The sequence below is a fragment of the Electrophorus electricus genome, chromosome 22 (genome assembly GCF_041902795.1).
Source record: "Electrophorus electricus isolate QZ-2024a chromosome 22, ASM4190279v1, whole genome shotgun sequence".
Classification (NCBI taxonomy): Eukaryota; Metazoa; Chordata; class Actinopteri; order Gymnotiformes; family Gymnotidae; genus Electrophorus; species Electrophorus electricus.
In genome coordinates, this window is record NC_137518.1 from 5,254,793 (window position 1) to 5,282,428 (window position 27,636).

The following is a 27,636-nucleotide window of genomic DNA, read 5'->3' on the forward strand; positions in this document are numbered from 1 at the left end:
GGTTTGGCGCCAGCTATATTTCATATTACACAAAATAACCCATCCCTCCACAACACCACTGTGATGGATACTGTCACTTAGGAAGGTTAAATGGGTGCTCTGGCTGCTGTGCCAAGAAGCTGGCTCTTTGGTACGGTGGTCACACCTCATGTTTAACTTAGTCCTGGGTTCAAGCCACCAGGTAGGGATGCTGCCTTTAACCTTCATTACACAAGGTGTCAGAAGTGCAATGGTGGTGAGCACATTGGGAGTGTGTCACAGGTTGATGTGGTGAGGGGACAGTGAAGCCCAGTTTGAGGAACCCTCATAAGGGGCATGGGTGTGGCCTTGATGGAAAGGGTAGTTGTGTGTGGAGAGACGTGTAAAGTGTCATGCACAGGGATGCTCCCTGGAGGTGAAGGAATTATGAAAGAGAATGTCACTCCTTGAAGGGGAGGATGGAGTGACAGAGAAATTATTCTTTCAAATTATGTAAGATTTACTAAATCTGCTGTGTTTCCTGTGTAGGCTATATTAGTTAATTTTGTTAGTTTGGTTGTGTTGTTTTTCCATTTCTCTTATAATTCAGTTAACTCCTGTGATTGGGTTAGGGTTAGTTTTAATAGTTCAAAAGTTTTAATTGCTGTATGGTTAAAATGATTACTAATATTGGTAGGGACCCTGTTATTGGTTAAGGATTATAATTCCTTGTGGATACCTGACTATATCATCATATTAATGTGTGTATGTATTTACCAGATCTTAATTTATTTAAATTAACAGTGAAACATTACGTTAGAATATATAATATATTATTCTTAGAATATTTTATGATCTTTTTTTATTTTAGGGAGTCTAACTGAAAAATGTGGAGATAATATTTACATTTTAATTTTGTTTTAGTTATATTATAAATATAAACAGTAGATTTAATATTTAACATTTAATTACAATTAGTAATGAAAAGGGAAGGAAAACAAATTTTTTTTTGCTACGTATAATATGCTAATACACTTGAGTGCCTCAAGAAGGTTGATGTGGTGAGGGGACAGTGAAGCCCAGTTTGAGGAACCCTCATGAGGGGCATGGGTGTGGCCTTGATGGAAAGGGTAGTTGTGTGTGGAGAGACGTGTAAAGTGTCATGCACAGGGATGCTCCCTGGAGGTGAAGGAATTATGAAAGAGAATGTCACTCCTTGAAGGGGAGGATGGAGTGACAGAGAAATTATTCTTTCAAATTATGTAAGATTTACTAAATCTGCTGTGTTTCCTGTGTAGGCTATATTAGTTAATTTTGTTAGTTTGGTTGTGTTGTTTTTCCATTTCTCTTATAATTCAGTTAACTCCTGTGATTGGGTTAGGGTTAGTTTTAATAGTTCAAAAGTTTTAATTGCTGTATGGTTAAAATGATTACTAATATTGGTAGGGACCCTGTTATTGGTTAAAGATTATAATTCCTTGTGGATACCTGACTATATCATCATATTAATGTGTGTATGTATTTACCAGATCTTAATTTATTTAAATTAACAGTGAAACATTACGTTAGAATATATAATATATTATTCTTAGAATATTTTATGATCTTTTTTTATTTTAGGGAGTCTAACTGAAAAATGTGGAGATAATATTTACATTTTAATTTTGTTTTAGTTATATTATAAATATAAACAGTAGATTTAATATTTAACATTTAATTACAATTAGTAATGAAAAGGGAAGGAAAACAATTTTTTTTTGCGACGTATAATATGCTAATACACTTGAGTGCCTCAAGAAGCCGGCCCTATAAGCATTCTGGACCAACTTCCGGTGTGTTGTTGTCGATTTCCCAGGGTTCCACGGGGTATTTCCTTCTCTTCTCTTGGACTGTCTTTTCGTGAAGGCAGACCCAAAGGTGAGTGGAACGAAATCTATTTTCATCCTTTCATTGTCACACTTTTGTGAGCTGACTGATGCATATTTTTACACATAAATGTTATTTGGTGAGAAAACATGTCATATTTTGACATTTCGAACGTTTTTAATGACAAATTTATTGCTGGTCGACGTGTGCTGCAGCATTGAATGTAGCTTATCTCATTTAAATAAAAATGTTTCACTTCTGTACATTTATCTTCAGGAATTTATTCTGCAAGCTGGTTGAAGTCACTCATATTTTCATTTTAAAAGTACTCGCCCAGAATATTGCGAGTCAAGCCAGAAGCTAGCTAAGTTCGTTCATGCTAGCCAACCATGTTGAAGTTACAGGTTACTGGCTCATGGCCAGTTAGCTAGCTAACGGCACACAAATTTTAAAGGTGGCTTTATGTCCTATCTGTACCTAGTTTGCTGGTGTAATCCATTGATTGTTTAAGAAATGTAATTTTAAGCCTTACAGCAAGCTGTAAATATGAACGTGGTTACGTAGCTTCCTCCCGAATTGTAGCTAGCTAACCATTTTTAGGTGGCAAGTCCATGTAGCTTAGCTGACTATAGGGAAAACGGGGCATGCCGGGTTTTTTTGTTTTTGTCAATTTTTTTCACACATTACCTTGTATTGCTTATAGCCATCATGGCGGTCCTCAGACCCCTTACCAAACCGAATATCGTGAAGAAAAGGACCAAGAAGTTTATTAGGCATCAATCAGACCGCTATGTTAAGATCAAGGTAAATGTTGTCTTGCGTTTACATTCTACTTCTGTCAAATGAATAAACGTGACTAATGGGCTCTGTTTTATTACTTTTAATGACCTGTCATTTTACTGTAAGGCATCTGATCAATTGCATTCATCTAAATATTGACAATACTTTGATGTAAATACTCTGGGCATGAGGCAAAACCTTCAATGTGCATCCCTAAAATTACAGTTGAACTCTTTTTGCAGAAAAACTGGCGGAAACCGAGAGGTATTGATAACAGGGTCCGCAGGCGCTTCAAAGGACAGATGCTGATGCCAAACATTGGTTATGGTAGCAACAAGAAGACCAAACACATGCTGCCCACTGGGTTCAAGAAGTTCCTGGTCCACAATGTCAAGGAACTTGAAGTCCTTTTGATGAGTAACAAGTAAGAGTTTGTTGTAGCTCATACTGAGGCTTGAGTAGAAACCACTGAGGGATGGCACATTTGTTACTCAGCTGAGCCAGTCATGACTGGTGCCATCCTCTCTTGGCATTAGGGGGAGGGGGGCACCATGGAGACATAATTACTTTGTTCACAGTAAAGGGCTTTTCATGGGAAAGCTCAAACGTTATGATTTTATATCAGCAGAAAGGCTTATTGACTAGTGTTGCTAGTAAACATTCATTTGGCAGCTGTGTAAAAAGTTGATTTTTTTGATTTGTAACTTTCAGGAAGTGAGGCCCTGGATTTGTAATGTACAGTGTGAGAGAAATGGACTGCAGTTTCTTTGCAGTTCTGAAAATACCAGTAACTTTAGTAAAACAAAAATGAAAGTTTTAAGCATATTTGATTTAAACATCATATTGTCATACACAAATACTATGATCAAGTTATGAAATGCTTTCAGGCTGTGAAATGCAGTCTGTCCCCCTTGCATTTAAATGAGTACAGGTTTTATTTTGTGTATATAAATCATTCACCTGTATAAAGGACTTTGGCTACAAAGAGGCTTTCTGAACCTAAGTGGGTGTGAAGGCTCATTTTGCAAGGTAGTTGAACAAAGCTGCCAAGCAAAAGCAAAACACTTTTTGGAAGTAATGGTTTTGGTGCCATTTCTATAAACATGATGCTGAGTGACTCTTGTGGTGTACATTTGTTCACACACTCCAACATTGAGGCCTTAAGATATTTAGTATACTTGCCATGATGTACCATTTAATATAGATTCTAAATTGCTTTGCTTAGTCTTGAGCTGCCCATCTCCATGGATTACCTGCTGAATCCAATATGTTCATGCCAGGTATTGAGTATGGAGAGAGAGTGCAGCAGAGGAGATGCCCATTCCATCTCTGGCTCTTTCCGTAGCCTAGGGGTGGAAGCTAATCTGCAACAAGTAGATAGCAGAGGTTCTCTGAATGCTCAGGATTTTAATGTTTTGAACATTGTAGACAAGTCAGTGCATTCTAGCATCTTGGGCAGCTTTGTTGTTTTGCTTTCAGTAATATTGCAGTATGCTGGTTTTTTTGTTTGTTTGTTTTTTTGTCCATATCAAATGTTTCCTAAATAGCATTAATGTTTTCTCATGAAAAGGCAATGCTACTTGTAGCAAAGAGTTGGAGTTCTGTTTTAAACTGCAAAGCACTAATCAAATTTTTACGTCTACAGGAGCTACTGTGCCGAAATTGCCCATAACGTCTCCTCAAAGAACAGGAAGCTGATCGTGGAGCGGGCGGCTCAGCTGGCTATTAAGGTCACGAACCCCAACGCAAGATTGCGCAGCGAGGAGAACGAATAATCTGGCTTTTGGTGTATTTACAATAAAGTGAAATATGTTAAATACAGTGACTGGATTTCATGATTCCTCCCTGATGGTCTGTATATAGGATCTGTCGTGGGATGCTATGTTCTGGAAGGATTTTAAATTAGTGTTCTGTTACCAGAACTAGCTTAGGACTCACATGACTTGCTCATTGAAAGAAAGTAAGGATGCATTAAGCTTTATTATTTAATCATAACTTATTCCATGACATAAATAGAAGCCTTCCAATATATCCACCTTTAATGACATTTCCACTGTAGTGCCCCTCTTGCCTAGATATCTTAACTAGTATCCATAGATTCCACAGCCCCTGACATGGTGTCTCTTTGGATGCTTTCAAAGATGGTTGCCATCTCCACATTGCTTCTGATCTGGTTGGCAAAGTCTGCCATTGCTGGGCTCTTCTCCACGTCACGAATGGAGAGGAGTGCTGCAACTGCACGCATGGCTGAGCGCCTCAGCTCCTCCTGCTTCTCAAACTCCTGCTTTACCGAGCCGGCCTTCACCTGAATGCAGAAGAATTCAGAAGCGGAAGGCAGTATTTATAATGAGTGGTCTTGTCTGTTCATTGCCCAGGCCTTACCTTTGTGGTGCATGTAGCTCTGAGAGGCCCCACCAGCCTGTCCAACCTCTGCACCACAGCAGCTGGGCACAGTGAAGCAAGCCTGACCAGCATTATGAATGTCAGCATCTGGAACCATGCACGATGAGCATAAGCTGATTTACAGTGCACTGGACAGTTAATTAATGCAGATACATTTGACAATATACAATAATGGGAATTGTTCCATTTTTAATTATTGCATTATAGCCTACATTAACTACAAATTAGCTGATCTGTGCATGGATAACAGGAGTCTACTTGTATATGGATGTCTGGGTCAGTAGATTTCCAGAGCCAGAGAAAAGCTACCTGCCATACAGTGCTTGAATAAGAAAGCTGAAATAGGATGCTGTGGGTTTTTTGTTGTTCTTTTGCCTGAATTTCCTACCCTCTGTACCATTAAAAATATATAAATGAAAATTATCCTATTACATAAGCAGAAACTATTAAAGATCTTTTTTAGTAGAAACATTAAAAAAAATCTTTTATGAGGGCTTGTGTCCTTTTATAGAAATAACAACATGGTACCACACTGGTGAATTTGCACACTCACTCTAATGTCATAGTGGTCTTTCAGGCCCTCTTCCACATGGTCAAGGAACTCAAAGATGTCAAGGCAGTCCAGGCAGCTGTCCAGGAGAGTGTACATACACTCAAAGGCTGCCTTACGCACATCTAGCCCATCATCCACTGTGTGTTTAAAAGGGCCCATCTCCACCTGAAACATTTTGTCACTTTACACAGAGTGATCACTTTTTTAGTGCATTCGCCATACAGCCGAACCAACTAGGCTACCATATATTTTATAATCAGTTGTAAGAAGTCCACCAATGCTAGCATCCCTGTTGTGATCCAAATTGATTGTTTACACCAGGAAGTTGAACCCTACGTACACTGTGTTAAACTTTGTAGACCTCTTGTATGACTTTTATGACTTATGGAACAAAACTCCATGTATCCATTTTCCAATTGCTCATTTATATAAAAAAGGTCACCTGGTACCAAGATGAGTTACCATTGATCAACTGACTGCTGAGTACATAGAGCTGGCAGCCTATAGGTACAGCTATAATGGGGATGTATCCAATAAAATAATCGTTCACTGTACATTAGCACCATTTGTTCATTCCATTAAAACCTTAAATCTGGAAAAAGTATACTATTTTATATTATTTTGCTCATTTTATGCATAATTCACATACATAGATGCCTAGGTGATATTTACACAGACATAGTTAGTCTATTTAAATACAAGTATACATACCCTACAAAAGCATATATAAAAGCATGTCAAAGTTTGATATGACTCTGTTCAGTGGGTTATCAGGGCAAGCATGCATTGGTGTCCACCTCTCGAATGAGGTCTTTCCTGATCTGTGTCTCATTGTAGAGGTTAGGGAGGACTGTGGTCAAGAGACCACGTATCAAGCCGGGCTTATTGTGGGCAGCTGAGTTGAACATCACCAAGGCAACACGCCGCACATTGAGGTCAGGGTCTTGGATCGTTTTCAGGAAGTCACCTAGTAGAGCAAATATTGTAAACATGTGGCTATGGTTATAGAATGGAGTGTATGTGAAATCTGTTTTGTTTCCTCCAATATAAACTTGATTCTTCATATAAAGTTGAGATGTACTTAGATCATCTAAAAATGCATAATATTACAGATTTGATCATAGATTGATAATCTAATATATTACAATTGAAAGGTTTTACCTATGCACCCCATAAGAATGGAGTCAATAGGCAAAGGGTGGTCTACAATGGTGAATTTCACAGCTGTCACAACGGTACTGCGAGCAAATGAAGAGCCTGAAACAAGAATACCTGCAGTGAATGCTCTTCCTTTACACATTTAATACTGATTTCAAATCATCTAGTGCTAAAGCAAAAATGTGAACTTAATGTGGTTAGTGCAGTTTGAGCAGCTCTTTACCTGAGGATAATTGCTTCTTAAGCCTAGGCAAGAGCTCGGCTGGGTTAATCAGTGTGAGTTTGCCCAAACATTCAGCCACAACATTACGAGTGCCCTCTTCAGCACATTCACAGTTCTTGAAGAGCAGAGACCAAATGTTCTCCACATGAGGCTTGAGACTCTCAGCTGACAAAGCACTGATCACTTCCTTCAGGGAATGAAGAAGCAGGTACTGCTTCTTAGGCTGGCCACCAATCTCTTTAAGCAGGAATGGCAGGTAGTCCTCCAGATTCCCGACGCAAATGTTGCCGAGGGCACATGATGCTGCAGACTTCACCTCTTCATTTGGGGAGCTGAAGGCTTCCATGACAACCGTCTTAAGTTCCTTGTGTCCTCCCAGGTTCGTGGAACGCCCAACTTCCCCAAGGCAAAGGAATGATAGGATCCTCACAGACTCGGATGTCTTCTGATTCTTCACCTCTTGAATGAGGTTGGTGACTGTTCCAGAAGCTTCCTTGGGACATGCAGAGCTCAGTGCTGCCACACACTTTGCCACTGAGTAATAGGACTGCCTGTGTACAGACATGGAGTCAGCTGATTTGGCTTTATAGAAAGGAGCTGTCAAAGCCTTTATAAGATCCCTGTAGCCTGCGTTGCTGGTCTTGGTCAACACAAGGGCTTGGAGAAACTCAACTATGGAACAAAGGGCACCTCCTTGTAGTAATGGAGAGTGCACCAGGTTGATCACTTCATGCAAGATGGCACCTCCTATCTTGCCTAATGAGGATGGGCAAACTTTGGTCATGCAGGTGAGAAGCATAATAGTCACTTGGGATACGTGCATATCACTTTCCTGAATCAAGGCAGGTAACTCACTCAACACAGATTCTATCATAGCAGGCTTGAAACAGTCACTGTAGTTTGTGACAGTGATGTTCAGGGCTGTTAATGTATTTAACTTAAGGGCGCGCTGTTTTTTTCGTAAAAAGGAACCAAGAATTGGGATCCCTTCAGTCAAGATAGGCCTTAGGTCTACCTTAAGTGAGGATGCAGCAATGAGGCACAACATCTTCACTGCTGTAAGCCTGGTGATTTCATTCTTTATTCTTTCTAGAAAGATCTGCAGGGTTGGCTGAAGGTCTCCACCCAGCTGGTCACCTAGGTGACTGATGATGTGGCCCATGCAGGAAATGGCCCTCTCCTTCACCTCCTGGTCAATATCTGCTGCCTTCAATCTCTTCAAGGTACTGGTGAACACATCCCTAACAAAGGGCTTTGCATCAAAGGAGGACTGTTTGTCCAGGGGTCGCAACATCTTTACTATCTGCTGAGTCACTTGAAGGGCTTCAGATGTGATTTTATAGAAAGGGTCTTCAACACAGTGAATCACAGGGGGCAGGATGACTTTGATGTGTGGGTGAAAGACCTCTGGAGTGTGGCTAGATAGAAGGACATGTAGGAAGGAGAGAGCATCGATCTTCATGTTTGTAGAGGTGGACTTTTCTGTGAGGGAGTAAACAATACCTACAGAAAAAACAAGTCTTCATAAGGGGTAAGTAACAAGATGACTGATTTGTAATGTTATAATCAGTGTGTTTTAGGGGGTTATTATTTTCCTGATCTGGTTTCCCGTAGAGATACTTTGTACATTTCCAAAAAGAAATGCAGGATCATATATGAATTCATCTGTCCAGATGAAAAAGGCTCATTGTGAATGTGAGTACACATTTGTTTGCAATATGTCCTGAGTGACATAACACCTCATGAGTTAGGTACTGTCTATGTATGACACAGATATTCACCAGGAATTAAGGCAGGAATATGCTCCCCTAAGGCTCCAGGAAGTACAGTAGCCATCTCTGTTAGTATACTGAAACAGCCTTGTCTGGACTTCATGCTTCTGTCCTTCAGTTGTTTGTGTAGGGCTTTTATTACTGTGGCCACCTATGAATACAAGGAACATCTGATTTAAGAAATGTATTGTCAGAATATCTCATAATATATTGTAAGTTGTTAGCAACTTCGTCCCAACAAGATGAACTGAAATCCTTTAAAAAGTGCTACTGTATACTGAAAAGAAATAATGACAATGTTGACTATGAGCATAGAACGTTAACTTTAATTTTGTGATGTATAATTTGTTCATTAACAAAAGATAAGGCTTGATTATCTCCCTTAGGTAATGGTATATGCTTGTAAACATCGAATAAAGAAAAATTGTATTGAACTCATAGCCTTTTTTTAATGCGGCACTATTGCACTGGTGTCACACCCTGGTTGGCACCCAGTCAAGACTTCACTCACACTAGCAATCAGTTTCTCAGTCATTCTTTGTCTTCCAATCAAGTGCCCTTTCCCAACCACCTGCTTACTGATAATTGCATTGCATTCACCTGTTCCTCATCACACCCTTCCCTTTTTTTACCTCACAGGAGCCATTTTTCACCACGTAAGCATTCTTTTTAAATTAACCTATTTGTTTCCATCACTCACGCCTTGCTCCTGTATGTTGCAATATGTCCTGACAAAGCATGCCATTTATGTACGTCACAACTTGTATTTTTAGGGAGCTTTGTTCATGATTAAGATAAAATTTTAAATGTGCAAAAATATCTTTACTTAATACTTCAAAACAAATTTCTTGGATACTACAATATGATGACTCATCCCAAACCACACTGAGCATGTGTTTTTGAGACAAAGGCAAAACACTCTTAAAAGAAGCTGAAACTTAAACTGGCTAAAATGTGATGGCCCAATACAGTGAAACTAGTCATACCTGCTTCTTCAAAAGAGTGACTGCCAGATCCTCCTTACTGCCAGGATCCAAGGTGGAGCCATAGGGGGGTCTAGTCTGCCTCAGCAAGGCCACAAAGGCAAGAAAAACATCTGAGCGCACATTCTCCTCCCGTTCCCTGAAACGGGATACCAGTGTTGGGCAGACAGACCTGTACAGCTCCGCCAGCATGTCTCTCCGGCTGCTGATCACTGCCTCCAGGCACTTTACAGATGAACGTCTCACCTTCCAGCTCATATCATCATCATCGCTGTATTCATCATCAGATTCTATTGGACAAGATATGTAGGTGGAAAGACAACTTAGGCCAACTTAGCATGCTTTTACATGCCTTTCAATGGAATTTTGACAAAATTATATGGAACTGGTCTTCTGTGATGTGAAATCATAGAGAAGATGAGTTATAAGTTCATACATGAGGCTGGTTCACATTTCCTGCCCTAAAGAGAAAACTTCTTGAATTCTATCAGAAATGTACACCTTTGTTATCCTAGGCAGAAATATTTAGAATGAAAAATTCTTATTGTATTTAGGAAGTATCTATGCAAAGAACAATTTAAATGGCACCCTGGTCTTCATCCTCTGCACTGCCAGTGTCCATGGATTCCTCATGGTTGTCATCTGCCTCATAGTTATAGTTGGGATCGTAGGCAATATACTTTAGGCACAGTTTAATTACCATGGTGATGTGAGGAGACATTTCCTTGGGACATCTTGAAAAAAGTAGACAAAGTTTTACATTATGTGTCTGCAATGTAAAAATATTTCAATAGACATGCTATGATGTTGGCCAGATGCAAAGATGTACCTGCGAAGAAAGGCCTCAAAGGCCTGAAAGCAATTCTCCCTGAGTTCGTCATCCTCCACAGAACAGAACTTTACCACCATTGGCATAATCTTCTCCAGGTGCTCACCTTAGCAAGATATACAAGATTTAATGCAATAATAATGTTTTTTTCTCATTTTAACAAAAAAAAAATTTGATAACCTTTTTATGATATATGTATTACTCTTGCTTTGGACATCACAATAATCTGTTTACACAGCTATCATATGTTGGCCATACTGACACATACCCAACACAACCCCTGCAGAACAATGCTGCTATAGAGTTTATGTCCAATTCAGATTAAATGGCACACGATGTGAGCCTTAAAAAGGATTTCAGCATTGTCTGATCAATGCTGCTAGGTGTGTGATGGCTAAAACCAAACTCTCCACAATGGTAATTTTGCAGAAGTGGATTTGCTGCCTCCTCAACATGTAAATGGTACAACATTACACAATATTTCACAAACTAAAGAAGCCGTTGATCCATCTTTCAATCTATCTTCTACGACCTCTGATTAAAACCTCAAAGTAATTTACACAGATGTCCGGACAATGAAAATGATGCTGGCCTCACCAATTCTGTGTCCCCCTTGTCGGCTGATGGATGCAAGGCACTGGAGGTAGGTATGGGCATTAGTGGCAGAAGACCCATGTGCCAGCTCCGCTATGACATGCTCAGTGAGCTGAGCAAAGAGAGCAGGGTTGCAGCTGGGCACCAGGTGACCCAGGGCAATGATGGCACGCTTCCTAACTGCCATGCGGGGGCTGGTCAGCTGTGGAAGCAGGCTGGACAAAATGGACTGGTGAAAGCTCACCAGAGTGCCGCTTAGCCTACAGACACAAAACGTCAAAGTGGAGCCAACAAACCTTTAAACATCCATACTCTGGTTTTAGACATAAACACGATGGTATGTGGAGATAGCCATGACTAGAAAAATTGATTCGTTTTTTGACCATAAACAAGTGATGCATATAAATCAAGACTGTTACAGTGGACCAAACATCCATCCTAATGTCAAAGTTATCAACTCTGCCTGTGTGATCCATCAGCCAGCCAACCAATCCGTCATCCATTGTTCCATTCAATCTTCCAACACATCTGAGTCATACAGGTTGGAGTTGCGGATCATATTCAGGTGTACTACTATCTGCATTACAGCCAAAAATGTCAAACTGGGAGACAAATGAGTGGACAGTCATAGAGTGCCTCTATAATAAATATTAGGCACCTACCTTGCCAGCATATCAGAGAGAATGTCCAAGGCTTCGAGCTGCACAGATACATCTTCCTGTTTACCCATGGCACCAATAAGCTGAGATGTGATCTTTTTACAAACATTAGCAGTCAGACATACCCCTTAAATTAAGAGAAAGTCACAAAAAAGTGTTAATAAATTATATGCAATAAATTTATGGGTCAAAGGGTCATATTTTAGCATACTTGTTCAGATGACACTGAGCCTGGTTTGTAGCTCAGAGAATCACAAGACAAAGAAAAATATAAGAAAGTGGCATAGCATATGGCAATACTTTGTCATGAACAGCAAGTACCAAACTTTAATATTTATACCTGCAGAGGCTGGGGGCAGCTCAGCGATAACCGTCTTTAGCCCCATGCTAGAGATATCTCGGAGCTGCTCTTTGTCTGAGACCATGTTGGAGCACAGGGTGTCCACCATAGTCTCAACCTGGTATTCCTTCACTTTGCTTACAAGAGGACCTAGGCTGCACATATCATGAATAATTCATTACCCATAGTCATCTTTATCATAGATCATGAATAATTCATAATCCATAACCATCTTTATTTTAGGAAATATACAACTGTATATTTGGAACAATGTATATTTTCCACTTGTTGGGCATTCACAAGTGTGCAAGGTGAAAGTATGATAAAACATGTCATACAAAATACATTTATACTTAATATTTATATGCACTTTATACAGGGGTTATTAAACATAATTTGGTGAAACTGACAACTTTCTCACCATTTAACAGCAAGGTTCTGAACTTCACCATTTTTATCTTCTAGAAGCTTCAGGAGCATGGCTACCACTTTCCTCTCGCTCTCCTCATCTAGTTTTATGGAATCTTTCTGCAGCTCCATCATAAGGTCATTGGTGGCCATAAACCTAAAATGAAAATTAAATAGGCCTAGTGACAATCTACAACCCCCCAACTAGAGAAAAAACACAATGCCCCAAAGAATTCTTCCTCTCCCCATTAGTTAATCATTTATCTTTGACAAAAACCTTGTTATTGTGTAAGAGAAAGTCTCCCTTGTGATCTGCAAGTGGAAGAAACTACCACACAATACATCACCGAATCACTTAACTATCCAGATGACACCCACCATAAGTAAAGGATTTGAGCACTTAAAACATTACTCTCAATTCATCGTGGTATGAGCATCAATGCAGCCTATTAATTACTATTATTATTCAATTTATAATTTCACAATTCACCTGCTTGATACTGAAGTTTTTTCCATAAACAACCAAAGTTACGTGACAAGCCTGTTGCTTTTGCGAGTATCAACAGTAATAGGTAAAATAAAGTATTTTAAAGTATTTTAAGTATGAGGACATTCCATTAACATCCTATTTTTACAAGTCTTAGTCATGGGTCTTCCACGCAACATGCCAAATAATGTAATGCTAGGCGGTCTTACCGAAAATCTTTGTCAGTGGATGTCATCTTTTCCAGCAGGTTGGAAATGTGATAGGTGACATTCGACATTTCGGATTAGTGTTAACACCTATATCAGAACAAAAGTGTTCAAAAAAGAGGGAAAACTTGTCTGACTAATACAATAACGTGTAGTTACGCTCTCTGCCGTAGGAAACATGACACTTGTAGGTTGTTATAAATAGACAGGAGTGAAATTAATGTCGTATGTTTGCCTGCCATCTTGTGGCACCTATGCGAATTGCATTATCTGGAACCATTTTTTCATTACCTCTTACTCTAGCCGGAGCTTTTATAGAACGGAAGTATAGTACTTTTGCTCGTCGGTCCGGTTGCCACGTCGAATATATTCTCAGCATTTTCGCCGATTATCCTGTTTGGATAATCCTTTTGATTAATAAAGTGCAAGAGCAGATTTTCTGTTCAGATATGGTAAGTGCTACTGTTGTTCACATCTGACCACCTAGCTACATAATTACGTTTGCCTAACAGCTAGGTTAAATTTGTGATTTGCTTCATGGGTTAGTTAGCTAGTTAGTCAGTAGTTAGTTACCAACTAACCAACTAGTTAGTTGGTTATTAACCAACTAGCCAACTAGTTAGTTAGTTTGTTGTCAACTAACCGACGATCTAGTTAACCAGTTAGTTAATTATTAACTACCCAACTAGTTAGCTGGTTAGGTAGTTAGTTACCTAGCTAGCTAGTTATCTCGCTAGCTGTCCTAACTAACCTAGGTTAGCTAATCTCGCTTTCTAGGTAGTTCATTAACCAGATGAAGGATAAATCGCCCATTAGCTAAATAAATACCATGTCTGTTAGGTGACCCAAAGTTCTGAGTTAAACTAGCTAACACTAGCTAGCTACCCAGATAGTTTAGTTAGGTTACCCATAATCGTAGTTATATAGTTAACTTAAATGTTGCTGGCTAGCTAAAGTAGTCGATATGTACTAGCTATACTATTCGATCATTTCCTATTTACATTAGCTACTTAACTACCCAGTTAACGTTACTGCGGGCTTATACAGTGTCTTATTAATAACATTACAGTGGAACTTTCTTGAGGCATGAACTAGCTAACCTAGCCATCTCTTATAATATCGTATTTAGTTAAAACTATCCCATGATTTTGAATGCATGGTGTAAACCATCTGAACTAGTTAGTTAACCTAGATAGCATATAACGTTGCCAGACGTGCAACGTTTATTCGCCTAATGCCGCAGTATTCCCTTTTAGGTGTCTGTTATTAACACCGTGGATACCTCGCACGAGGATATGATTGTAAGTATTTTCGGTTTTAACTGTTGGCACCTTTTTTTCTGCTTGATCCTCTGTTGTTACCCTAGCGATGTAGCTACATCATCACCTATTTATATTAAGATGAAACACAAACAACGTTCGTTGCCAGGCTAAGGCAAACCTAAGTAATTCGTTATACTCATGTTTCTCTTTAAGCACGATGCCCAAATGGATTACTACGGCACAAGACTGGCCACTTGCTCGTCCGATCGCTCTGTGAAGATCTTTGACGTAAAGAATGGCGGCCAGATCCTTGTGGCAGACCTGCGAGGGTAGAGAGGCGGTCTTAGTTTTGACTCTCCTTGTTAATACTTTACTTAGATTTTTAAATGTGTTTGGAGCTCTCTTCGTGTAGCTCTCGTTTTTCTAAAAAAGGCGGTTGAAATGAAAGACAAACAATACAGTCATTAGGTTGTTTTGGCTTACTGAAATATTGCTGCTTGATTTATCCACAAGCAACAGAAAACTGGAATGTGTAACACACATCTTTTGTTTCAGGTAGTCTGACCTATTCTGTCTGATGACACAAAATTCTTTCCTTCACTCAGTCCTATTTACTGTGTACGGTGGGAATAATGGGTGTTTGCTCTCTTCAGCACAACCCTCTTCACCGGTCAGTCTTTTACTGTTTCTCTTGTCAACTCTGGGCAGGCACGAAGGCCCTGTGTGGCAGGTGGCCTGGGCCCATCCCACCTATGGCAACATTCTGGCTTCCTGTTCCTATGACAGGAAAGTCGTCATATGGAAAGAGGAGAATGGGACATGGGATAAAATGTACAAGTACACAGGCCACAACTCCTCAGGTTCTTTCAATTGAAATTCCCTGTGTTTTTGGCTGATTTCAAATGATTACTTTTTGTGTGTTGTATTTGATAATAGGTTTCTGAAAATAAATAATACTTTTCTGGTTTCCTGTAGTGAACTCTATTTGCTGGGGACCCTATGACTTTGGCTTAATCCTGGCATGTGGGAGCTCTGATGGTGCCATTTCAATTCTAACCTACACTGGTGATGGGCAGTGGGATATCAAGAAGATTAATAACGCTCACACAGTGGGTATTCACTGCAAGCTGGGATTCATTTGAAAATTCCTATACACATGAGGACTCCACATAATTGTTATTTGCTGGGAAGCTCATATATAAAGGCCTACAAGTGCTGTTTGCCAAGAGATGCCAAAGAGATGTCAGCTTCAAGGCACTTTGAGAAATGTCCTGCATCTTTATTTCCACAAGTAAACCCTTCCTCCCTGCCGTCCCTGCCAGATTGGCTGTAATGCAGTAAGCTGGGCACCAGCTGTTGTTCCAGGCAGCCTCATAGACCAGCCAACAGGTCAGAAACCCAACTATGTCAAGAGATTTGTGTCTGGAGGCTGTGACAACTTGGTCAAGCTGTGGAAGTAAGTGATCGCCTCTGGTTTTATGTTTTCCTTTTGCATGTGCAGTCAAAAAGTATGATGATGGGTTGGCTGTGATCAAATCAATGCTTCACAATGTTGTATTTGTTCCAGTCTTTCTTGTAATCTTCAGCATGTGTAGTGCTGTGCAGTTGTGTGCTGTTCTGTGAATGAAGTGTGTAGTCATTACTGGTGATCTGATCCAGTGGATCGGATCCCAACCTTTTTGGCCAATACCCATTTTACTTTAAAGAGGATTTCAGTGCAAGATGGCCAACATTTGCTGCTAAATACTGAAAGAAGAAATGGAGAGAATGTGGAAGGTTAACAACAAGGTTGTCCCAGTGGCCCCGTGACCCTAAAATGGAGGAGTGGCTCTAGTTCAGTATAAAAGAGATCCCCTGAATATCAATCTCATTGCCGTACCCTCAAACTCCCAAGCCTCTGGTAGAAAGCCTGAGTCTGAGAGAATTTTTTTTAAGACGACCCACTGGAAGAGCAAGACAGAAATTGATTGAGTCACATTAATGTTTATTCAGATTTCCATGTTCTAGTAATGAATTTTTTTGCAAGTCATTTTCTGTTTTATTTCTGCTATTGTACATGTTTTGAGGAAGAGTAGACCTCCTTATGTGTTAAGGGCCATGGCACTTTAATGATATGGTATGCAAGAAGCCTTGTTTGTATAGTTTCTTCTGCTTCTGTGGGTTTTTATTTATTTATTTCCCTTTGCTGCTTCTTCTAAATGTTAACATAGTTTTTAAAACTGCTATTGAGTAGTTGTGCCATCCTATGAATAGATTGTACATGTTGACCTGAAGTGGTAGTGGGATATATTACGAAAACACTATATGAAGTAATTCATTGTTTCATACAGACTGAATTATAATGCATTATAACCTTTTTATTCTAAAACATCTTTACCATTAAAATATTTTTTCACCATGAGATATTGACAATTGCTTTAAGAATTACTGATCAAAATAATTTCACCTGAGTTGTGAATGATGCCACACTGCCTTTGCTATTCAAGTAATGAATTTTGTACTGAACTGCTGTTGACACTTTACTGATTCTCTTCTGTAGAGAAGAGGATGGCCAATGGAAAGAAGACCAGAAGCTCGAGGCCCATAGTGATTGGGTCAGAGATGTAGGCTGGGCCCCATCCATTGGCCTTCCCACCAGCTCCATTGCCAGCTGTTCTCAGGTAATGTGTGAGTTCAGTAATAACCAGAGACTATTACAGGAAAGACTGTCTAAGGGGACCCTAAGCAATAGTTGATCAGATCTTTTATAACACAAATTATAATGGAAGTCTATTAAATACATTAAACAACATTTTGTGGACCAGAATGTGGCCCAGTACGGCTTAGTTTTACATGCGCATCAGGGGTTCCCACGGCAACCCACTAACTTAAGTGCATGCCCCTGCAGGACGGAAGGGTGTTCATCTGGACGTGTGACGATCCCTCTGGAAACACGTGGACAACGAAACTGCTGCACAAATTCAACGATGTTGTTTGGCATGTGAGCTGGTCCATCACAGGCAACATCCTAGCGGTGTCTGGAGGGGATAACAAGGTAGGAAACAGCAGGTGCACTTATTTTGTGAATGCCTCAATTTCTGAAGATTTTTGCCAAAACAATAGCTGCAAGAGAATCTCCCTGAGCACAGCTTTGAATTATTTTGGTGATGAGTGATTATGAAGCTTATTTATGTTTCCATGTACAAAACTATAAAAATGAACTGGATTGCAGCTATATAAAAGGGGCACAAACAGAAAATTTGTTTGTCTCATGCTGAATAACTAGAGGTTTGGATTTTGTCTACTAAGTTCTATAGTGGTCTGGCATTTGAAAATGTTTGATCACCAGTGATCTTCTGATCTGGAACTGACCATTAATTACGGGCTTGAAGTCGTAAACTGTATATGACAACAGATGAACAAGGTGAATCTAATTAATACAGATTTTTGGGCGTGGATTGTAAAAATCGCACACCTCTGTACATTTTTAACCAAGCAGACTACATTTGGAGCATTAACAGTGAATTAATTAATATTGAAACCACCCTTTTGTACTTTGTAGCCTACCCTATCGTATGTTTTAAAATAGTTTATTTTCAATGATACATGTTTATCCAACATATTTACATTAGTTTCAACAAAAACAGTTCAGAAAAAAAGGATACAATTTAGGTGATGAAACCACAAAGAAGATCTGAAAGACTCATTGTTTCATGATCTTTTCAGGTAATGGATTGTTAAGGCGAGGTATAGGAGTAGGCTGTGCACAGGAAGTGATTGCTAAAGGGTTGGGCTGGACCAACCCTTTAGCAATCACATGTTTTTGGTTAAATCTAGATGCTCCCAGAACAAACAAGGGAGTACTTGAATAGGCTTCATTTTAATTTGACAAGATCTCTTCTACCAAAGCTCAAGTCATTTTCTAAGTAAAAACACTGAAATACAAAGTTTAAAAGTACATTTTACACACCATTTCTTGACTCCCATGCAATAAGAAGTACCAAGGTAGAAATGTTGTTTACATACACATGCAAAGCAAAACTATTGTAGGGTTGCAGTTTCTCAACTATTTAGAAGAATAGCTATTTAGAAGAAACCCAGGTTTCCCTAGTACTTTGGTTAACGACTGCATTTAGTTCAACTGCTAGGCCAGGGGCAGCAACCAGACAGACTCCCCTCTAGCTCTTCATCATTTAGATGAAGGTTCATGAATGGCTTTTGGCACTTTCAGTTCCACTGCTTTGTTCAAAATTTCAGGAACATTGTCAAGCATTTTATTCAAATGCGCTATTAGTGAGTATATTTGTGCACCAAAGCAAATTCATACTGTTGTAAAATCTGCAAAGTGTGCATTAAATGGAATGACCTAAATCAAAACAATTCTAATGCACTTTTAAAGGAGTAGCTTTCCTGAAGCTCTAAACGATTTAATTTATTTTATTTAGCGCACCATCCGGTCCCCCCACCAGAGCTTATGGAGGTGTTGCTTTCCAATGTGCTGTGCTTGTAATAAACATGAAATGCACTTTTCAGTTGACAAGTGGCAGCCCACAGAACTTTGGCCAAACACTGAACAAGTTTACTTTGTACATCAACTTATGGTGTTTTACTCTAATGTTATTAATGCTAATGTTACTAACTTTGATTGTATTAGCCGTTAAATAACAGGATAATAATTTGAGGAAAGCAACAGGTGCAAGCAAAAAGTTAATCAAGTTGAAGAAGAGCTCAAACTGAATAGAAAGTATTCTGAAACTGATGAATGCAGTGGTCTAGCATGCATCAAATAGACTGGTTATTGGCCATTTTGCAGCCATATAGGTGCTCGTAGTTGTAAATACAAGTCATCTGGTCTGTAAGTGACCTTCTCGGCACTCTTTGTTCCCAGCTGACCCTGTGGAAGGAGTCTGTGGATGGGCAGTGGGCCTGCATCAGTGACGTCAACAAAGGACAGGGGGCTGTGTCCTCCATCGCAGACGGCCAGCAAAATGAGCAGTGAGACCGGAGCTGGTGACCACCACCTCATGGAGACCCTGCCTTCATGTCTAGAGTTGGAATTCAGAGGTGAAGTTCAGAGGCAGGACTACTGAAGCCTCACTGAGACCACTGAGATTTTTCTACATTGCTGATTTGTCAGTGCCCCCAAAACATCCAATTAATGTTCAGTAAAAAAGCTAGGCCTAGCTAAAAGACATTGCATTTCAGTTGTTTTTTTAAGATGCCTTCCAAAAAGGTTTCTTTCCCTAAGATAAGTTAACTACATTTTTGTGGTTGCATTTGAGGGGCATGTGTGTAAAAGAAGATTCTAGCCAAAAATTCTGCAGACTGGCGATATGAAAGTTACAAACCTGGATTTTGTCTTTCAAGTGGCTTAGTACACATTTTGAATAAATTCATTCAGTGCCACTCAGATTAAAAAATAAATACATTTTTATAACTGAATGATTACTTTTTGTTGTTCTTTCACTTACTATTGTAATTTTTTTGAAAAGGCAAAGTGAATAATTTATGGTTTGAATGATCTCATATTATCTATTTATCTGAATATAAAGTCAAAGCAAATTCTATTTTAGTGACACTTAAGTAAAATGCCGTTAGGATCAAATCTTAGTAATTGTTCTAGACAGATGAGCACAAGTCATGTGTTATAAACATCAGGTCAAGCAGTACACGATATAGATCAGCTTTGTCACCAATTGCCACTGGGTGTATTTAACCTTTGTTCGTTTTCAGTCGTTCATTTAGACTGACCCTTTTCGAGGTAGCTTGATAGGGATACAGCTACACGTAATAATTCAGTGGAAAGTTTATAACAGTACCTTAAAACGGTATAGCATTTTCATTGTCCTTTCGCATCAACTCATTAAAACCGAAGAATAAAACTGATAATGAACACATATAAACAAAAGACATACGTTACACTGTTCAGGTCAGTAAATAGCACGGCGTAAACAATATCGTAATCAGAGTACATGGTACATAGAACAGTAAATAAACGATTGTAAAATCTGCAAAGTGTGCATTAAATGGAATCACCTAAATCAAAACAATACACGGCACATAGAACAGATTATACAATTATTAGTCTAATCTTGAAATTAAGACATTCAGACGCTTCTGATCGCATTTCATGTGTCCGTTTCATCCGGAGTTTGTTCGACTACCGGCGACTCCACGAGGCGCAGTTTTACACACTTTTGTCAAGCGCAGTGACATTAACAAGTGAGTCATTGCATCTCCGCCTCAGTAGCACCGAGTGCGTTCTGTTTGGAACCGGATTGGCGCGCGCCTTTCTTCCTCTAATGGACCGCTGCCTGGATACCAAAGCGCACTTTTGGTTTATTGCCACTGGAAATTTTTTATGGCTCACCTACTCGGGGAGCTGCAGCAGACGGGGTTTCTACTTTTGACCATTGGTCCCCTGTAATCGAAATTTCCAGTGCACTGGTCTCGACCTTTATTCAAGTAACTGTTTCGCCTTTCTCTCCACACGTCGCCAAAACTACGTTTGCCATGCCCATCTGGAGAAGAAATCTGAGTTTTTGCCTGCAGAAAATGCACGACGAGGGTAAGAGGCGTTTTCTTACTAGACTGTTACGTACGGTGAAACCCGAATATTCATGGGTATTAGGAGGTATAGCTACTTGTCTATGCAGTCTCCGCATGTGTGGTACGCGTTAAAATTCCCATAGATTGACCACAAGTGTCAATGTTTTGTTCCAGGTGCACGTGTGTAAATGTCGCATGTTTTTCCCGATGTTTGGAGTTTCTGCATTGTGTTGTGTTTATGCCCGAACTAAGTAAAAACAACAAGCCTGACCTGACTTTTACAACTCGTTTATTGTAAGTTAAAGGGCTTACTTCGCAGGGTCCGAATTAATCCAGATGCTTTTTCTGCTGATACGATAATTGCGGTTTCTGACTCTTAGTGCGATGTGAAAAGCTTCATGTGCTGAGGCCATGTGATGGTTTATTCTTTTTTTTTTCCTGCGGAGATTTTTTACATTTTGACCTACGAGATTAACTTAAAACACAGTTGTCGTGCGTTGAATCAGTTCATTGTCTCATGGAAATGTATATCTTGCGCGGGCGACGAGCAGAGTATGCCAAACTTCTGTTTACCAGAGTACTTGCATTATTAGCATACGTTCAGCGTTTATTCTGTGCTACAGAAAACGATATGGTTCCTCCATGTTTTTCACTCTTGTTATGAACGTCAGTCTTTGGTACATTGCATGATAGGTTATTTGTATCTCTGTCTTTTAAAGTCCTATGATTGGTAGCCGAGTGTTTGGTAATCGTCAATAAGGAAAGGTCACATTTTTCCATACAGTATTTATGTTGGAAACATGCAAATTACATTTTGTACACAGCTGGCATAAAATGTTGATTTCAGTGAAAGTGGCTAAAATGAGAAACTGTTGACAGATGATATGATTTTGGGAGTAAGTTCACTGAGGTTCAGTTCACAGTTCTTGTGTTTGTGTGTGCATGCTGGGCCTTGAGAGATGCAGCTGTGTCCAACAAAAGCGGAAGGTTACTAATGATATCTTAAAACAGGTGTAGCAAACCAGGGAATACTTAACTAAATTTGCTCCTTATCTTTACCAGAGCAATTTTGTAATTAGATGCAAACTTAAGACTATATTTAACTTGAGACTATATTCATGTAATATTTTAGCTATGTGAATATGAATTATTCAAATTAGTTAAGTCTAACATCTTATCTTTTCTAATTCATAAAGATATAATAAGGATAAAGATGGCGGATGCCCCCAGCCAGCCTGCTCCCTTTTACTTAATTAAGTATTGCACATATAAGAGATAAAGCATGCAGTAGAAAGTAATGATTTGCCTCACAGGAGGCTAAAAGAACCATTCTGCATTCATTCCTGTTTGTGGACGACTGAGTTGTTCCGCAACATAAGCATGGAGATTACATTAAATGGAGGCCCTCAAGAGATTCACATTTTCTAAGTGATATTCACAGCGTGAGGGAGCCTGTTTCCTGAGGTCTGAAACGCCTTGGCTGGCTGAGCTGCAGTTTGCCGCGGAACTTTTAGTACAAAAATTCCTATCAGGCTCTGGGGTGGCGGCAAGATAATGCAGAGGATCCACCCAGCTGCAGACGAATGTTCCCGCCACTCTTATTCTCAGTTTGGGATTACTGAGAGTGGCAGGTCCCTCCTTGAAGTAGGCTTCTCTCAGATCGTGTGGAGACCTAATTCACGACCAGCTCCTCACAGACAGAGCCAAGCATCAGTCAGCCTTTTCAATTGTCCAGTTGAGAAACCTTTGCTGTAGGGCTGTACAATTGACAAAAACAATACTTGCTATTATGATGAAAGACCTTTCAGAGATGAAAACCTTGCTGTGAATAATGCATTTCAATACACAGTGGCACTGTCTTGCACAAAAATCTTTAATTTGTGCAAATTTGTGATTTGACTGCAATAACATTAGGGATTTTAGCACTACAGTGCAAAAAAACCCCCAAAAAACGTTTTAATCTGTAATGCTTTTAAGACAGAAATGCTTCCTTGAGATGCAGTGGTGAAGATACCAAGCAGAACACATTTAGCTATTATGCTATCTGCAGAGACCAAAATGTCAATTTGAATGAATATTTATTAAAATTGTACATGGTAATATTTTCACCATCCCAAGTTAATGCTTTATGACTCATCTAGGTTTTTACAAAAATTATACTTTATATGAAGAAGGGATTATGTGAAGCAATGTTCTGACTATGGCAACTTTAGCAAGCTGCTTTCCTGTTCCACATCTGCCACAGAAATGCTTCCGATTTGTTAGAATGCATGAACCCCAGTGACTTGCCAGATTCACAAAACATTATCAGGCACTGTGTTCCTCCTCCAGCCTTACTGGCCTGCCCGTGTTCTCTGTCATGCATATACTAAAGACCAGCACCTGTTCTGCACTCCTGCTTTGCATATTCCAATCAATCTATAGACTGAGAGGCCTCTCTCTGGGTGGTTGGTCCTGGCAAGGTCTTGCCAAGTTGTTTGTGTGGTCCATACCATACCTCTCCCCGCTTGACTAGCTTGCCTTTGACCCAGTTGTTATCTCTACCCTGGGTCTCTCTGCCCTTTGACATATCTCTTTGTTGTGCTTTGGACCAGTGCCTGTATGATGCTTCCCATGGCTGTCTCTTTTCTGCAGCATATCCATCTCTATACCTGGTTGTTACAAACTATTTGAGAATGCATTGGTTAGGGTATGCAGACATTTCCCAGAAAACAATAAAGGTTTGGTTGATTTGTCCTTTGGTGAATGGTAATATTTGTAATTTCTTGATTCTGAATCTTATAATTTATTAGGGGAGCCTTTCATAAATAATACACTTGCAGGGAATCCAGTCTCTGCAAAAGCTAGCTAATTGTGCTGCAGTACAATTACTTTAAAAGGCTGTTAATGTACGTTAGTATAAATCATCAAGTCTTCAAACTGCACCTTGAATTCAGTAAACTTTCAGGAAGGTTTGAACTTGCATGTATATGTAAAAAAATACTACATACAAAAAAATCTGATGTTTTAAATCTGTTCTGTTTTTGTAATTGTTCCTGTTGTGAATGGGCTAATGTATATTTGTTTACTCTTAGTTGTTTTAAGCAGTTGTCAGTTGCCATAATAGGCCACACCTATAATTAGGGCTAGGTGTGACCAGATTAGAGTTCTTGTAATTGCTTTTGGCTTTGTCTTTGCATAGCCTTGATGAAGCCTATTGACTGAAACAGTTGCTTCTCTGGTTTTATCTTCACCCTGTTTACTTTACACTGGAGCACTATAAAATAAAAAATATATCTTTTGAAATCTTTTAAAATGTTTGAGATATTGTTACATACTTTGTACTTTGTTTTGGTGAGTGAGTTGCCAATTTGTTTGTTTGTTTTTCTATAAGTTACTGTACATTCAAATTCTTCCCACCAAAGGGAACCACCATTATTGTATTTTTAGAATGGTGTGGAATGGCAGGGATTGTGCATGTCACCAAAGTGCAGTCATATCAACCATTGTTTATGCCTTGCACAATTCAGACAATTCCACTCAACCTCAACACAGAATCAGCAGAGCTAATTCCATGTGGTTATTTAGCCTAAATGTTGTCTGATTCCTAACAAGTATATTTCAGTTATTTTTAATCAGACCATTTAGGGTGGGTTTGAAAAACATGGCAAAAATTTTAAATGATCCTTTGCCGCTGGTACCTGTCTCCCCAGAAAGCAGCTAGCTGGTCATAACTTACCCAAGGCATGTGCTATAAGCATTAATCACAACCCAATTAATTTGTCATATGTTCTTATGCTTTGTTTGGAAACAGCAACAAAGATCCTGAATCTCCATCACTGGGTTAATGAATCTTACACACCTGTGAAAGGATAGACTCACTCGGCATTTAATATTTGCTGTTACAAAGAAATATGTTAGAGTTGCCTTTGTGGTGTTTGTTTATTTCATTGGGCTGGACTTCCCTTTGACAAACAAACAACAAATATCAGCCAACTCTAATAGCAATGGATTCAGTTGAATATGGTGGTAACTGGACACTACACTAACTTCAAGCTTCAGAGTACAGAGACTGGGATGCCTTTGTGATCCAATATCTTGCCTTTCTCCATTCTCATTAAAGTTCTTTTTCCATGTTTGATTCCCTTAGCTGGTTTATAAAACATTAGTGTGTTTTAAGACATTTCTTTAGATACTGTTAAAGTAGTCCACACCAGGGAAGTATTCTGGATCATTTAGACAGCATTTCTTATCAATTTCAGAGATATGATAGTGTCCTATTTGCATAATCTCATTTGGTGCCGCACTTAACAGAATCTCTTCTCTGCAAATCTGCCTAATAAACCAGTTCATCATCAGTTTCCACAATCAACATCAATAGCAGAAGACATTTGTTATGTTTTATTATTATATCCTTTTGCAGATGATATTTTTGGCTGGAAGATATGGCATGTTATTGCCTTGTGTCAAGAGGTCTTCGGATGATGGCAGTCTCGCCCCCCATCTCGCCACCATCTCGCCACCATCTCGCCTTGGTCTTGCCCCGGTCTCACCCGGGAGTGACATGAGCAGATCTCTTCAGCTTTCATCCCCCAGTTGTGCTCGAGTTGCTGTTCAAGTAATAATCACTGAACACTTCATGCTCTCTGGGGGGATTCTGATGCCTACAGGACCTCTCTGGACTGTGCAGAGACCATAAATGAAGACGTGCCAGCCTTAATCTTTTGCATTTGAATAGGCGTTGAAATCCAGTGAGGATCAGCACTATCCCTAAGTCTGGTTGAGGAGACAAGATCCTGAAGTAATGAACTCACCCCAAAGGCTGCCATCGTGAAATTGCTGTCAGGCTGGTTAAGCATTTGAGCAGATTACATTATTTGTAGAGGTATAATTAACTGCTGAAAGGGAAGAGCAGTCACATGGAAATGAATATATATTCATGGTGCTTCTAAAAGATTATTGCATGATTATTTCTGGAAGGTTATAAGAATGGCTAAACAGCTCACATTGAAGTCTTGCGAGGCATCAGAAATTTCTTACCTTAAGAGCACTTTGGACTGAAAGATAATTTGGATTTGTTTTATGTTTGCAATATTACTGTAATGTAGTGAATCTGTAAAACTTTATGTAATGAAAGCATCCTTTTGTTTTACGTAGGGTTGATTGTGTCTCTGTGTGTGTTTGTGTGTGTACGTTTGTGTGTGTGTGTGTGTGTGTGTGTGTGTGTGTCTCTGTCTGTCTGTCTGTCTGTGAGCTCATGCGAATGCATGCAGCCAGGTGTACTGGGCCAAATATAAAAGCCTGAATACTGAAAGGGTTGTGCCCACTCCAGACATATTTATCAAGCACTGAGCATCCAGGGGAATGTGTTCATTTTCAGCAGTTATCTCTTTTCCTTTCTGGACAGTCAACTATAATGTCCTGATTTGAAGACCAGAGTGTACAACATGTGATATGCGAGCCCATGTTGTTTGTGAGGGCAGTACTGCTTATTTAGGTGGCTCCCTCAAATTGTTAGTTCCATTATTTGATGACTCACCACAGCGGAGAAAGTCTTAACACCTTCTTTCTGTCCTCTGTCTCCCTTGAGCTTATCTTTTTTCAAAGCTGAGTCATTGACACATCATTGTGTCTTATGTCATCCAGCCCAGTGGGGAAAACAGGGGCTGTGTTTTAATGCGTCACATCAAATGTCTTGTGACAGTGGGTGCTGTTCACTATGACTCGTGAGATCAGTGATGCTGACGTGAGACCCGTGATGCTCAGGTGAGACCAGTGATGCTGATGTTTGCGAGCCATGATGCCTTCAGACTAATGCTAGACAGGCTGGTCTTTTGTAACACTTCACCAGCAGGGGGTCTTGACCAGCAGTGACCTGTAAATGATGAATGCGACACAGCACGGTGGTATCCCAGCATCCTGCATGCTTAATCTGAGTGCCAGGATCGAGACAGTCACAGAGAGAAGCACATTTTAGTATGCATCACTTCTACACTCTGGTTTATATAAGACCAGCAGTGTATATCTGTCTATATCTGTATATCCCAGAATGTACATTTCTTGGAAAGGACCTAAACTGCTAAACTTTGCTGCTTTGCTGATTTCATTGCAGAAGAAGGACCAGCACCCACATTTAGCTGTTACATTACCACACGGTGAAGTGCATGTTCTATGCCTCTTCATGCTCCAGCACTGCCCAGTTATTCATTGCAAACCACAGCAAAAAAGATGAGGACGTGCCAGAGTTTGGCACATCTTGGTTCTACGGCTTGATGTATTCAACTCTGTTTATGTTCTGGTGGACACGCTCATTTGTCTTGGTGCTCTCTCAGCTGTACTCAGTGAGCTTGGCAGCAGGGCTGAGCCTGGCGTCCCCAGCAACCAATCACCAGCTCCCAAGACAGAGGGTGTCCAGGGGAGAAAATGAACATCCCCACAACTGAATTTATGGACAATCAATGGCTCTGATTCTGTTCTATCTGACTCTCTCTGTTTCTCGCTCTCTGACTTTCTCTGTCTTCTTCTTCTTCTTCTTCTTCTTCTTCTTCTTCTTCTTCTCTCTCTCTCTCTCTCTCTCTCTCTCTCTCTCTCTCTTTCGCTGTCACTCTCTTTTTTGCTGATTTGCTCAACTTATTTTCTCACTCACTC

At 39.7% G+C, this 27,636-nt stretch overlaps 3 protein-coding genes across 3 annotated transcripts; 2 read left to right on the top strand and 1 right to left on the bottom strand.

Annotated features, from left to right (window-relative positions):
* Positions 1–1,774: 1,774 nt before the first annotated feature.
* Positions 1,775–4,421, top strand: rpl32 (ribosomal protein L32). The gene is made up of 4 exons (XM_027020181.2): positions 1,775–1,875; positions 2,528–2,628; positions 2,847–3,028; positions 4,250–4,421. Exons 2-4 carry the CDS (start codon positions 2,533–2,535, stop codon positions 4,377–4,379), a joined length of 408 nt encoding a protein of 135 aa, XP_026875982.1. The 5' UTR covers positions 1,775–1,875; positions 2,528–2,532; the 3' UTR covers positions 4,380–4,421.
* A 144-nt stretch (positions 4,422–4,565) lies between these two features.
* Positions 4,566–13,423, bottom strand: cand2 (cullin-associated and neddylation-dissociated 2 (putative)). The gene is made up of 15 exons (XM_027020180.3): positions 13,223–13,423; positions 12,540–12,683; positions 12,119–12,273; positions 11,782–11,905; positions 11,123–11,379; positions 10,526–10,631; positions 10,285–10,430; positions 9,700–9,986; positions 8,723–8,864; positions 6,942–8,444; positions 6,722–6,817; positions 6,358–6,527; positions 5,561–5,725; positions 4,987–5,094; positions 4,566–4,909 (listed from the first exon to the last, which is right to left on the bottom strand). The coding sequence occupies exons 1-15, from the start codon at positions 13,288–13,290 to the stop codon at positions 4,685–4,687; spliced, it is 3,696 nt and encodes a 1,231-aa protein (XP_026875981.2). The 5' UTR covers positions 13,291–13,423; the 3' UTR covers positions 4,566–4,684.
* A 35-nt stretch (positions 13,424–13,458) lies between these two features.
* Positions 13,459–19,902, top strand: sec13 (SEC13 homolog, nuclear pore and COPII coat complex component). The gene is made up of 9 exons (XM_027020211.3): positions 13,459–13,671; positions 14,476–14,520; positions 14,695–14,810; positions 15,190–15,341; positions 15,457–15,590; positions 15,804–15,937; positions 17,021–17,141; positions 17,369–17,515; positions 19,349–19,902. The coding sequence occupies exons 1-9, from the start codon at positions 13,474–13,476 to the stop codon at positions 19,457–19,459; spliced, it is 1,158 nt and encodes a 385-aa protein (XP_026876012.3). The 5' UTR covers positions 13,459–13,473; the 3' UTR covers positions 19,460–19,902.
* The last annotated feature ends 7,734 nt before the right edge of the window (positions 19,903–27,636 follow it).

Excerpts from the sequence above, each read along its gene's own strand:
- rpl32 (XM_027020181.2), top strand. The coding sequence starts at position 2,533 with ATGGCGGTCCTCAGACCCCTTACCAAACCGAATATCGTGAAGAAAAGG. Across the intron at positions 2,629-2,846 it reads ACCGCTATGTTAAGATCAAG|AAAAACTGGCGGAAACCGAG; the intron begins GTAAATGTTGTC and ends CTCTTTTTGCAG. Across the intron at positions 3,029-4,249 it reads GTCCTTTTGATGAGTAACAA|GAGCTACTGTGCCGAAATTG; the intron begins GTAAGAGTTTGT and ends TTACGTCTACAG.
- cand2 (XM_027020180.3), bottom strand. The coding sequence starts at position 13,290 with ATGTCGAATGTCACCTATCACATTTCCAACCTGCTGGAAAAGATGACA. Across the intron at positions 11,380-11,781 it reads CTCTCTGATATGCTGGCAAG|GCTAAGCGGCACTCTGGTGA; the intron begins GTAGGTGCCTAA and ends TTGTGTCTGTAG. Across the intron at positions 9,987-10,284 it reads TGCAGAGGATGAAGACCAGG|AATCTGATGATGAATACAGC; the intron begins GTGCCATTTAAA and ends CTTGTCCAATAG.
- sec13 (XM_027020211.3), top strand. The coding sequence starts at position 13,474 with ATGCGAATTGCATTATCTGGAACCATTTTTTCATTACCTCTTACTCTA. Across the intron at positions 15,938-17,020 it reads AACTTGGTCAAGCTGTGGAA|AGAAGAGGATGGCCAATGGA; the intron begins GTAAGTGATCGC and ends TCTCTTCTGTAG. Across the intron at positions 17,142-17,368 it reads CCATTGCCAGCTGTTCTCAG|GACGGAAGGGTGTTCATCTG; the intron begins GTAATGTGTGAG and ends ATGCCCCTGCAG.